General features: G+C 52.0%; 1 protein-coding gene across 1 annotated transcript in view; it reads left to right on the top strand.

Moving 5' to 3' along the window:
* Positions 1-12,960, top strand: part of NPC1 (Niemann-Pick disease, type C1) — a 32,060-nt gene that overhangs the window by 1,506 nt on the left and 17,594 nt on the right. Inside the window, 9 exon segments of the mRNA XM_005875408.2 lie at positions 1,356-1,510; positions 2,639-2,745; positions 5,001-5,176; positions 7,902-8,069; positions 8,575-8,662; positions 8,664-8,807; positions 9,837-9,910; positions 10,411-10,781; positions 11,716-11,942. Coding sequence (XP_005875470.1) covers positions 1,356-1,510; positions 2,639-2,745; positions 5,001-5,176; positions 7,902-8,069; positions 8,575-8,662; positions 8,664-8,807; positions 9,837-9,910; positions 10,411-10,781; positions 11,716-11,942 — 1,510 coding nt within the window.

The raw sequence follows: 12,960 nt of genomic DNA, 5'->3' as shown, positions 1-12,960 counted from the left end.
ACCCCCCATCCCCGGGCCCAGACTTGCTTGCCATGTTGGGCTGTTGAGAATGCTGTGCGGTCCAGGGTGGGTTTCTTCTGTTTAAATGGCATGTCAATATCAGCATCGCCTGTCCCGTCTCGTCCTCGTTGGTCAGCTTTTTTGCCTTTTCAAACTTCAGTAGATGGACAATGACCTTTCAGTTGGAACCCACAGTCTTAGAAGGAACAATACTTTCCCTAGAATTGGAAATAACTGTGATTCTTTTTGCCTAAAAATGCGATGGAATTTTGTAGCATCTTGCCAAAGTTTTGATATGTGGTGTTTTCGAATAGTTGGCACGTCCTCATTTGTATCATTTGTATAATGAGTCGAGATAAGGATGTTTTAAAATACCCGAATGAATTCAGAGTCAAATCATAGCGACCCCTCTGGCTCCCCCCACATATGTTCCCCCGCCTCCTGCTTGATTTTTCTTTCATGTTTCCAGGTCTTCAGGGCCTGTTGTGGGATTTGTATCTCAGCGCTGGGGACCACAGCACAGACTGACGGCCCTCTCGGGTGTGTGGGTCCTGTGCCCCGGCCCCCGGAGAATGCGCGGCGGCCTCGGTGCAGATTGTTTAATTTGGCTGTCTCTCCAGGCGTTTGGGAGCCCGGTGGGATGTCCTCCGTTTCCCCAGGGACAGGGGACGGCTCGCTTGTGCAAGCCCGCGGCCCCGGTGGCTGGCAGGGCCGGTGGCAGCTGACCCGGTGACTCACACGGCACCTCCTCCCTCCTGAGTTCCTGCAGCCTCGTGACTCTCACATGAGGGACATGAGTGGCTCTTGAGAAATCTTTACAGGAGAGGCCGTGCATTTTTCTTTTAAGATCGATGAGGTGACTTTCCTTAAAATGAGCACATTGCTTACCGTCCCCTGACCTTAGGACAAGGTGTGTGTTGCTGCTGCTTCTTACTGAGGGCTTATTGGTGTTGGTGGTTCTGTTCTCCCTGTGAGTCATGAGGGGCTGCTGTTAATTCTCCAAAACAGAGAGGGGCTGTTCTCCCTTCCTTAGCGCTCCTCGTTCCTTACTCAGCCATGCAGACACGGTGCCTCAGTCATCACATGCTGCCTGTGCTTGCGTGGATTTTTAGCAATTCTTAGTAATAAACGACAGCCTTCTCTTATGAACCAGTGAACTGGCAGGAATAGGACTCGTGCAAATAGGTCGTTTCTGTTACCTCCTTCACCGCCGTGCTTGACCAGGTTTTGGGGGTGGCATTTGCTTTACTGAATTTTTTCAGGATGTTGACCTCGCAGTGCCTCTTGCTGTCACCCCTTCCCAGGTGACAGTGGGAGGTTCTGTGTGGGAGCTGAGGGTGCTTCCTGCTGCTGAGGCCCCGGTGAACCGTTTGTGTTGGCTCCGCAGGTGTTTCCGCAGTCCTGCGTCTGGTATGGAGAGTGTGGGATTGCTTCTGGAGACAAGAGGTACAACTGCGAGTATTCCGGGCCCCCGCAGGCACTGCCGAAGGACGGGTATGACTTAGTGCAGGTAAGCTGTCCTCTGGGCGCTGGGAACATGGATTCCAATCGGAGAGCCTCTGGGATCATGTCTGAGATACAGTGGGGCCTTGACTTACGAGTTTAATTCGTTCCATGATGGAGCTCATAACTCAAATTACTCGTATGTCAAATCACTGTGACGTTCGCTACGCCAACTAGTGGTGGGGTATCTGAAGCTGGCTCGTACGTAACCCGAATTTTAGCTCGCAACTCAAAGCAAAAAATCGGCCGAGAGACGGCTCGTATCTCGAAGTCAAGGCCCCACTGGATTACTGTGCGCGGGGGTTGAGGGGAAACACCTGCAGGGTTAACTCTGCCCCGAAACCACTAGGCAGCATATGACGACAGGAGATAAGACGACTCCAGGGGTGGGTTTTCGGGGCTGACTTCACGCCTTTCCCGTGAAGTTTCTCATTGCAGGTCACTGTTGGGGACTGACCCTGGTGTCTCAGAGGTGCTCTTTGCACCTTCTTCCAAATGGGCTGGAAGTTAGCTTCGCCTGGTTCTGGATTTCAGGACCTGAGTGGACGAGGCAGCCACGGGGCTGTGGCTTCTTTGTCCTCCGTTCATTTAGTGGTTCCTTGGTCTTCCTCTGAGAGCCTGTGGGCTTGGCTGCTACCAGCATTCTGTTTTCTGTCGTCTCCTTCACCATCCCTGGTTCACAGAGATGTTAGGAAGAATTGGGAAAATCAAGGTGAAAGACTAGTTTAGAGGCGTAAGCATCTAAAATCAACTTGACAGGGTAGCAGGTGTTGGAGATGTTGCTCCTTCATCCAAATAGTTAAAGGCATTGACCTACCCTGGAGTGGCTCCCGGATACACAGTGAATAGAATTCTGGTCCAGCGTAAATGAAAAAGCACAAGGAGAGGTAAGCTGATTGGTCAAGGGAGGAGAGTGAGCTTCCAAATAAGAAAAAAAGTTGAACTGTCTCTACTTTTGTGAATCCTTAGCTTTGAACTAGTGCATTGATGGCCTTTAAAAGAATTCTGCAAGGCCTTTGCCAAGAGGGTCTGAGCCTTGTGCACGGGAAAGGGTGGATAAAGCTGCTTGTTTCCCTGGTGATGTCTGTCTGTGTTGGACTGCGCTGCCCTGATTTCCACGCTTTCTCCCCCAAAGGAACTCTGTCCGGGGTTCTTCTTCGGCAACGTCAGCCTCTGCTGTGATGTGCAGCAGCTCCGGACCCTGAAAGACAACCTGCAGCTGCCTCTCCAGTTTCTGTCCAGGTAGGTCGGCCGCCAGGCAAGCAGGAGAAGACAGTGTTAGGTCTGCAGGTCCTCGAATAAGGCCCTTTCCTTCAATGTCATTTCTTTATAATGTCGCCGAGATGCTGTAGGAGCTGAGCTCTTGTGTCTGTCAGTCACTCTGTGGTGACATTGGTTTATTGTACATTGGGGCCTTGACTTACGAGTTTAATTTGTTCTGAGACGTTCCGAGACTGAGCTCGTTAAGGAGCTCGTTAACTCAAATTACTCTGTCAACTCAAAGCAAAAAATCGGCCGAGAGACAGCTGGTATCTCAAAAAACTCATTAGTCCGGACACTCGTAAGTCAAGGCCCCACTGTATGTGGTTTCCCTCAGAGCCATTGAGCCTGGCGAAGGCGCTGAGCAGGGCCTCCTGCACTTCTTAGCCGGCACATTCCCGTTCCTTTAAGGTTTTGTTTAATTTTAAGAAAGCAATCTTAAGACTTCCAGGAACAATGAATACTTTCTGATAAAGTAGTAATGATCAGACTTACTTTTCTTCTAGTTACTTACAGCCAGAGGTATACTTGGTTTTCCTCCGAGCTGTCTTCACCCCCAAGGGCCTGCACTGTGACTAACCAGGTCCTTCCACACGGAGCCTCTGCGCCCGGGGGTTCTGCTCAGGTCTCTGACCCACACATTCATGTGGAGTCTCTCGTCGCCCCCCTTCACCTCCCCGGGTTTGCACACGGTCTCTTCCGGGGGTGACGTGATGTGCTTGAGGCCAGGCCTCCCGAGAGCTGGCCTTGACTGTTAACAGGATTGTTCTGGCGCAGCCGACTGGTTTTGTCAGAGTCAGTTTGCTGTCCAGTCTGTGTCTATGACCAGGGCAGTGAGAGGGTTACGTGCGAGATGTTCTTGTCTAAGCCACGCAGCAGCTCTCACATGTGCAGAAGGACAAGCGGACGTGGTCTTGTCACAAGGCCGATGGGAAGGACATATGACGTGGGGATGCTGCTCTGTGCAGAGATCACTGCAGGCAAAGGGCCCACGTCGGCGTCCACCGAGGAACTTCTGTTCTTCCCAGAAGTTTAAGCTGCCGGTAAAGAGGGGAAACAGCCCCCCCTTCCAGGACGACGTGCAATTTAATGACAGATGGAAAGTTAAGATCTGATTGGGCGGCATGTCCTGTGGTGCCGATGGAGCAAGCCTGGAGCCACCGCTCGGCAACCTCGTTTCTTTAGCACCGCCCAGGGGAGGCATTATGATGTCAGAGGTAACCGCATTGTCTCCATGTTGTCAGCGGTGCCAACGCTTTATCCACAGTGGAAACGATGAGAAATCGCTCTGTGGAATGCCAGGCAGCTGTCAGATCGAGGACTGTGGAGATTAAATGCGTAGCCTGGCGGGAGTTTGTAATTCGTGGAGAGTGACAAAACTGCACCAAAAGTGGTTTTATAAATGGTGCCGGTGTCCTTCCCGTTGTTGTCACGGTAACGCACAAGACTCCTGAGGGTCAGGGTGTGTGGCTCTGTCTTCACTGCACCAGGGGCTGTGAGGCTCAAACACGTCCCGAGTGGTCGCCCTCGGGTCGGAGCAGTTGTGCTTGGTTGTGCTGCAGGTCCAATGAAGCAGTCGTTTTGCAGAGAGCTGTGAGCAGAGAGGAGAGAGAGTGCTTTTGCCACAAAACTCCACCTCAGGAGCTTAACCTTCGAGCCTGAGGCCCGCAGGCAGCTGTGGTTCTGCTCCTCCGACCACCAGTGCTGCTCTCCTCAGGCCGCAGGGAGTGCTCCTGGGTGAGGGAGGCCTGTGTTAGCCGGGGCTGGGGAGAGCCCTTCAGTGGGCTGTGAACTCACCACTGTCACCAGGAGGCGTTTAAGTCCCTTTAGCTTCAAGTCGTGGAAAACATTTCTCTAAATTAGAAAGTGCAGAATTCAGAGACGCATTTTGCTGTTTGACATTACATCTGGACAACATAGATGTAGTGATAAGGGCCGTGTTTAGAGAGGTGTCTTTATTTTAACACGAGGGTTTAGGTTTACAGTGGCTGGGTGTAATGTGTCTTCATGATAATAAAATTTAAATATGCTTTTCCTATTTTAAATAAGATGTAGTGATAAGGGCCGTGTTTAGAGAGGTGTCTTTATTTTAACACGAGGGTTTAGGCTTATTTATAGTGGCTGGGTGTAATGTGTCTTCATGATAATATTTAAATATGCTTTTCCTATTTTAAATCATCGTTTTGTTAGTCCTATTATCGGTGACATCATACAGAGTGTGGTTACTTTTTCTCTAGATGTCCATCCTGTTTTTATAACCTGATGAACTTGTTTTGTGAGCTGACGTGTAGCCCTCGACAAAGCCAGTTTCTGAACGTTACAGAAACCGAAGAGTATGTGGACCCTGTTACCCACGAGAATAAAACAAACGTGAAGGAATTACAGTACTATGTTGGAGAGAGTTTTGCCAATGGTAAGTACACTTTCAATTATTCCTCTTTTACAATTGGTATCCGGGCTGTGGATCAAGTTGTTCCTTTTTGCTGTCCTGTCAACTGTGTGAAAGTGACAATGTTTGTTTCATTGGCCGTGAATGCAGGTTGTTGCTGCTTGTATCCGAACCCTATAAAACAATCTCCTGAAAGAGGAGATTTGCTTTAACTGCTTCCTAACTATATGCTTCCACATGGGAATTCTGAGTATGTGCAAGTTTCCTTCTGTACATTTTAGAAACAATGGAACTGTGGTTCTATTGGACATGAATTGTGTAACTCCATGAATTACTGCAAGACTGAGGAGAGGGATGGAGAGTAGAGTAAGTAGTTGGCAGAGAGGACATTTTGACTGTGAAGTAACAGGTTGCCATAAACTGTGGTTCTATTGGACATGAATTGTGTAACTCCATGAATTACTACAAGACTGAGGAGAGGGATGGAGAGTAGAGTAGTTGGCAGAGAGGACATTTTGACTGTGAAGAAACAGGTTGCCATGAGGGAAAGGAAGCAGGTATAGCAATCCAGGGAGAGGGACCCCAACAACTAGAAATAATAGGACAATCTGAAAAAGACCATATGATGTTTGTTGAAAATCATTGAAATAAAGGAATTTAAAAAAAATATGTTTTTATTGATTTGAAAGAGAGCGGAAGGAAGAGGGAGAGAGAAACATGGATGGAGAGAGAAATATTGATTGGTTACTTCCCACAAGCACCCAACTGGGGATTGAACCTGCAACCTGGACATGTGCTCTGACCAGGAATCGAACCAGCAGCCTTTTGGTGCATGGGACAACGCTCATCCATCTGAGCCACACTGGCTAGGGCGGAGATGAAAGAATTTTGAAAGAGTAAGATTCTAGAGAAAGAGAATGAAAGATTAGAAATAGAACCACCTGGACCTATTAATGAGAAATAGTCATTTAAATGGCTAAAAGATAAGCAGCAGAGCAGACACAGCTAAATAATGTGCCCAAGAATGACCTATAAAGTAAGAGAGTAAGAATTTGACAGAGTTGTTGATTAGAAGAGCAACATACAACTTTAATTGTAATGACCAATTAAAAATATAACAAAAAATTAATAGATAAAAGTCCCACTCACAGAAGCAACAGAAAGTAAGATGCCTAGGAATAAATTTGCCAAAAGATGTGACATAAAAGACAGTCTGCTGAACAGAGAGAGGTCATTCTGAACCATGCGTGTGGAAATTGATCCATGTAACAGGAGTGCTGCTACTGATTAAGGAAAGTGGCTAGTTGATAGATGGAGTGAGAGAATTGATTCCTCTATTCATCTAGTTTCTATTTTTGCTCATTATACTAAAAAATATTTAGACTAAAAATGCTAACCTTGGAAATTTTTAGAAACAAATAAAAAAATCAGAGACACTAATGCTAATTAAGAGAATGGGTAATATATGGGAGCATAGTCATAGTCAACAATGGAATACTTAAAACTGTTCAAATATCTGAGAGTTAGGGCATTCACATGAATGACTCTTTAAAACAGAGGTCCTCAAACTTTTTAAACAGGGGCCAGTTCACTGTCCCTCAGACATTCCACACATGCGCACTGCGGGCCCGGGACGAGTCGGCTGCTCAGCAGGACAGGCAGCGGCGGCAAAAACACCCGGCGGGCCGGATAAATGTTTTCGGCGGGCCGCATGTGGCCCGCAGGCCGTAGTTTGAGGACCCCTGCTTTAAAATGTTGACTGAAAATGTTACAGAATATACATGTTAATATGTTGTTTATATTAAACAATGCTATATATTCATGAATATGACATAAAAGTGTGTGCATGCATAGGAAAGATAAGCATCAAATTCAGGATGTGGTTGCCTTAAGGATGGAGGATGGTCACAGGGAGGGGAGTCAGCCTCAGTTGTGTCTTTAGTCTTTTTTTTTTTTTAATGTTGAGGCAAATGTAAAGTAGTAAGATAGCTGTAGTGGGTGGTGAGTAAATGGGAATTGGGAGTTGTATTCTCCATGTTTTCTGTACGCTTGAAATATTTACTAAAATAAAAACCTGAAAACCAAGTGGCAGGCTGGAAGATGTGATGGAATTACCCAGAGGACAGCAGAGACTTGCACAGATCATTACAGAAGTGGCACGAGGGGTAAAGTGAGGGGCTCTGACAAAAGACAAGAGAGAGAGAGTTGGGGAGACAGTGAGCAAAAGGAAAATGGCTGAGGACTGTCCAGAATGGATGAGAGAGGAACCCCCAGACTTAGGGAAAGAAAGAAAAATGCAAGCCAGACAGATTAGGAGAAACAAAATACACAGGTGGCAGGTGTGGTCCTCTGCACTTGCAGTGCGTCCTCTGCCCGTGAAGTCAGAGAGCGGCTCCATTACAGCGCAGGTTCCTGCCGCAGGAGGTTTCTGGAACCAGCTTTGTTGACTGAGGGGCACTAAGCTCTTAGCTGTCCATCCTCAGCCTCGGCCACTCCTCCGTGCAGGGGGGAGGGTGCCTCTGGGCAGCGTGGGCTCCTGGGAGGACTGGCTTCCTGCCTGTCGTGTGTGAGACTGGACTCTGGCCAAGTCGGTGTGATGAGCTGGGTCCGGTGCTGCCCTTGCGCACTGTGGCCGCTCGTCCTGCCTTCTGCCCTCGGTGCACGTGCACTCCAGTCACACACGGAGGCCTTTGTGGTCTCGCCCTGTGACGGCAGCGGCATTTCCGCCTTCCTCCCTTTCCCCTGCTAGCCATGTACAACGCCTGCAGGGACGTGGAGGCCCCCTCGAGCAACGACAAGGCCCTGGGGCTCCTGTGTGGGAAGGAGGCCGCAGCCTGCAACGCCACCAACTGGATCGAGTACATGTTCAACAAGGACAACGGCCAGGCCCCCTTCACCATCACTCCCGTCTTCTCAGGTGGGCACGCGCTCAGGACGCGCAGTCAGGGTGTTAGCGCCAGGAGCCTTCAGTGCAGCAGGAAGATGAGCCAGGCGGCAGCCTGGGTGTCCCTCCCCTGAGGGGGGGGGGCTGCGGTGGGGGCACTTGTCCTGCCCTGGACTTGCCTTCAGGGGTTGCTGCATGATTGAAAGGGTCACCTGGGCTTTTATTTAAAAAATAAAAGGCCAAATCCTTGCAGAAGCCTGGTCAGGAGTTCTGTGCTTGTGTCAGCCTCGCTCCTCAGTGGGAACCAGGCCTTGGAAGGTGAGGCACTCAAATCTCAGCGACAAACCGTCTGTGCTCAGAGTTACCGCAGCAACTTAACATTTTACAGGACTCAGCGGCAGCACAGAATCTGGTCAGACAGACACCTCCAGTCGTGCTATAGAGTTCAGGGTGCTTATCATTGGGTTTCAGTGTGTTTAACGCAAGCTCTGTAGTGTTTTTAAATTGAGACTTTCACTCAACACCGTCCTCGCTGCAGACATCCCGGCCCACGGGATGGAGCCGATGAACAACGCCACCAAGGGCTGTGCCGAGCCCGTGGACGAGGTCACCGGGCCCTGCAGCTGTGTGCGGCCCCCGCCCCCAGCCGCCGCCCCCGCCTGTCCCCTGGAGAATCTGGGGCCTGGACGCCATGTACGTCGTCATGTGGGCCACCTACATGGCGTTTTTGCTCATGTTTTTTGGAGCCATTTTTGCCGTGTGGTGCTATAGGTAAGCCGTTCGTTTGTCCTTCAGAGTAAGAAGAGCACATGACCCAGACCTTGGGCAGTTAGACAGGAAACGGTTCTCTGCACTAAAACCATCCTGTGGATGCTTATGTCCGGCAACAGGAAACAACCAGGGCCTGTGCAGACACTGGGACATTAGAAGCTGGTCTCACTGATTCATTCAAAAGGATGTGTGAATTAGCACCGTGCAGAGACCACCCATTAGAAAGTCTTCGGAACCTAATCGGATGCAAATTTATTTAAATGCAATACTATACTGTAGTTCCTTTAGATATTTGCATCTTGATTTAGGACAGTTTATTTTATTTAACTTTTTATTTTAAAATAATTTTAGACTTAGGAGACAGGTACGAAGATGTGCTGTGTGTGTGTGTGTGGGGGGGTCTTAATTCATACTTTATCCTTTACCCAGTTTCCCCTAATGTTGCAATTACATAACCCATCGTTTATAATTACCAAAACCACGGAAATGACAGTGGTATAACCTTAGCTAAGCTACGGACAATATGAAAACCTGCCTGTTTCCCTGTCGGACCCCACACTGCACCCCTTTGTGTTTCCTTGGTCTCCTCTAGCCAGTGACAGGCAGTGCCTTAGTCTCTCCCTTTTGTGACTTCGGCACTTCGGATGAGTCCTGGTCGGTTGTTTGTGGAATGTCCCTCGATTCAGCTTTACCGCTACTTCCTCCTGGTTGGGTGAGGCTGTGGGTTTTGCCCAGGAACCTCACAGCCCTGCTGTGGCACCTCTCTCAGCACGTCCTGCCGGGGGCACGTGATGTCAGCGAGTCCCCTTGCTGGGCGCTCCCTGTGAGCACTGGGCTCTCCACTGTGGAGTTACTGTTTCTCTCTGTAGTTGATCGATGTCTTGGGGGAGAGACATGGACGCTGTGCGGCACTCTGTGAACTTGGGGGGCAGAGGACCATGGGAGGAGGAAGGAAGCTTTGAGCAGGAATGTCAGAGACCTCCTTGTATTGAAACCCCCTGATACTACTTACGTGCTTTCACTTTTCAGAAAACGGTACTTGGTCTCCGAGTACACCCCCATTGATAGCAGCATAGCTTTCCCGATGAGTGTCAGCGACACAGGTAGGCCCCTTGTACTTGAATGAAAGGGTGGGTTGTGCTGGGTGTTTATGCGCCTGTGGGGACAGACTGCTCCGGCCGAGGACAGTTCTGAGCAGGACAGACAGGCCCTGCCATGTCGTTACAGGCTAGGGGGGCGGCAGATCGGAGCCAGGTAATTACCAGCAGCCGTGGGTGACCGTGGGCAGGGACCATGGGTGGGACAGAGCTGGGTGCTGACCAGGGCTGAGGCGGGAGCAGCAGGGAAGTTTACGGAGCTGCTGAGCTCAGGGTGCCAGAGAGCTGGCCTTTCAGAGGCGGGTACCTGAGCATCGTCCTCCTGGGGTGGGCCTGGCGGTCATGGTGGGCAGGCAGGAAGGTGGCCTCCAGGCAGGTAGGACGCTGAGGGCCAGCGCACGGGGAGGTGCAGCCAGGACTCCTGCCAGGTGGAGGCGTAGCTGATGCTTTCCCTGCCCAACGTTCAGGAATGGCCTGGCCCTTACCACCTCCCACTTCTCCTCCAGGGGAGGCCTCCTGCTGCGACCCGCTTGGTGCCGCATTCGAGGGCTGCTTGAGGCGGCTCTTCACCCGGTGGGGCTCCTTCTGTGTCCGAAACCCCGGCTGTGTCATTTTCTCCTCCCTGGCCTTCATCGTCGCCTGCTCCTCGGGCCTGGTGTTCGTCCGCGTCACCACCAGCCCCGTGGACCTCTGGTCGGCCCCCAGCAGCCAGGCGCGCCTGGAGAAGGAGTACTTCGACACCCACTTCGGGCCTTTCTTCCGCACGGAGCAGCTCATCATCCAGGCGCCGCACACCGCCGTGCACACTTACGAGCCATACCCCTCGGGGTCCGACGTGCCCTTCGGACCTCCGCTCGACAAAGGGATTCTGCACCAGGTAATCTGCGCTTCACAGACAGCGGTTCCAGGGCACACGGTGGTTTGCCGGCTTCACCACCAGCTCTGGGTGTGAGTGTGGTGGGAGATTAAAAACCTTAATGGTGGAAGTAAAGTGAGTCCCCAAGAAGGCGAATGACAGGTGTTGTATGTGCTGCATGTGGTAGGTCTTGCTTCTTTCTAGAAGCTGGGGTGAGTGTTTCTGGACTGAAGCGTCTGTGTTCTAGTTCCCTTGGGAACCTGTGACTCTCCCCCTGGGCATTTAGAGATAATGTGCTAGAACCCAGAGGCCTGAGCCCGCCGGTCCTGGGCCCTGGGCAGAGCGGCCACTGCTCTGCCCTCAAGGGTGACAGTGCCACTGGCTGCAGCTACTGAGGCGTCTGGGACCAGATCCACCTGTTCTCCCCATTGCGCTGGCCCCGGGGAAATGTGCCTGTGGACACACTGCCTCCCGCCTCCTGTTTAATCAGTGATTGCACAACGGCATTAAACGTTAGGCTTTAGGGGGTGTTGGTGTGAGGGGCGTGTCGGAGGAGAAGGCCTGCTTCTCCCTGCTGGCCCTTCTGGTCACTGCTGCTCACTGCTGGTCACTGCTGCTCCCTGCCGGTCACTGCTAGAGAAATCTCCCTGCTGGCCCTTCTGGTCACTGCTGCTCACTGCCGGTCACTGCTAGAGAAGGGTGCGAGGAATCAGGCTCATGTGCTCTGCCTGGTGATGGGGTTGCCTCCCCATCTCTCTGGATGCCTCGATATAGGGTCCCCATCCCAGTTTGCCATCTTGGGTGTCATCAGATGCCCTGCCACACTGCCCCCGTCCGCTCTGCTCCGTCTTAGGAAGGGTTTCCCCCAGGTACTCTATCTTCTGACCCCTCGGCAGCAGGGATGAGTCAGACTCTGAGAAATCTGACGTGTTTCCGGATTTGTATCTTGTTTCAGGTTCTTGACTTACAAACAGCCATTGAACACATCACTGCATCTTACAACAACGAGACCGTGACCCTCCAGGACATCTGCTTGGCCCCGCTCTCCCCGTATAACAAGAACTGCACCATCCTGAGTGTGTTAAATTACTTCCAGAACAGCCACTCCATGCTGGACCACGAGATAGGGGACGACTTCTATACCTATGCGGATTACCACACGCACCTGCTGTACTGTGTCCGGTATGTGGCAGGTCGCTCGCTCGCTCGCCCCCCAACCGACCTCCAAGCTCTTGCTGCTGCTGCACCCCGTGTGGGCCTGGAGCCTGGGTGAGCACAGAGGCAGATGTCCCAACAGAGGGGGTAGGGGTGCAGCCCTGGTGCCAGGCAGAGGCGGGCGTGGAGACGGTGAGCCGGGCGGGCAGGCAGGTGCCGGCTTTGGGGTGGGGCTGCTCAGAGGGAGAGGGAGGGAGCTGTGAACTCGGAGGAAGAGTCCACAGTGGACGGAGCGGCGAGTCCAGGCCCGGGGCATCATCGGTCACACAGCCACACACACAAACGTGAACGCTGCGGTGCCTTCCTTACCATTCACATGAGTTTATGTGAGGACAGGAATGGTCTTGAACCGGGCAGCGTCGCCTTGCCGAGGGCGGTCAGCGGGGGCAGGTTTAGATTCGGGCAGGAAAGCTGCTTCCTGCAGGAGGCGTGTCTGGCCGGCAGAGTATTTATAATTCAGGCAGTCAGGGGAGGTTCTGCGGGGCGGCCCCTGACGCTCTGCCCTGTGCCCTGGCCTGGACACGCCTGTTCATTCGGTCACACGTCACCAGGGCTGTTCTTCACGGGGGAGGTGCTCTGGCCATCTTGGCGGGCGCCGCGTCTCAGGAGTGGAGCGCTCTGACTCCTCGCTGGTGTGATGACCTTACGCTCTGTCTGTTCTTGTTCCTAAATGTGACCCTTTCGGGGCTGAGCTCCTGGCTGTCCTCCCTGGGCCTGGCACAGACCCCGACTGTCTCCCTGGCCCCTCTTCCCCACACACAGACCTCCTTCCGCTTTGCGCGCAGTTGCCTTTGGAAAGCAGCCCCTGCCCTGTCCCGGGTCTCGTCATTCCCGTGCCTTCAGGATGAAACACGACACTTAGCCCCGCACGGAGCCTCTTCTCATCATCTGTCACTTCCCAGGCCCCCCTCTCTCTCTCTCGGGAGTCCCCGCGGGGTCCCCCATGCTCTGGACACAGGACTTCTTGTTCCTCAAACCGCCACCT

The sequence above is a fragment of the Myotis brandtii genome, unplaced genomic scaffold (genome assembly GCF_000412655.1).
Source record: "Myotis brandtii unplaced genomic scaffold, ASM41265v1 scaffold460, whole genome shotgun sequence".
NCBI lineage: Eukaryota > Metazoa > Chordata > Mammalia > Chiroptera > Vespertilionidae > Myotis > Myotis brandtii.
This window is presented reverse-complemented; position numbering and strand designations above follow the sequence as displayed.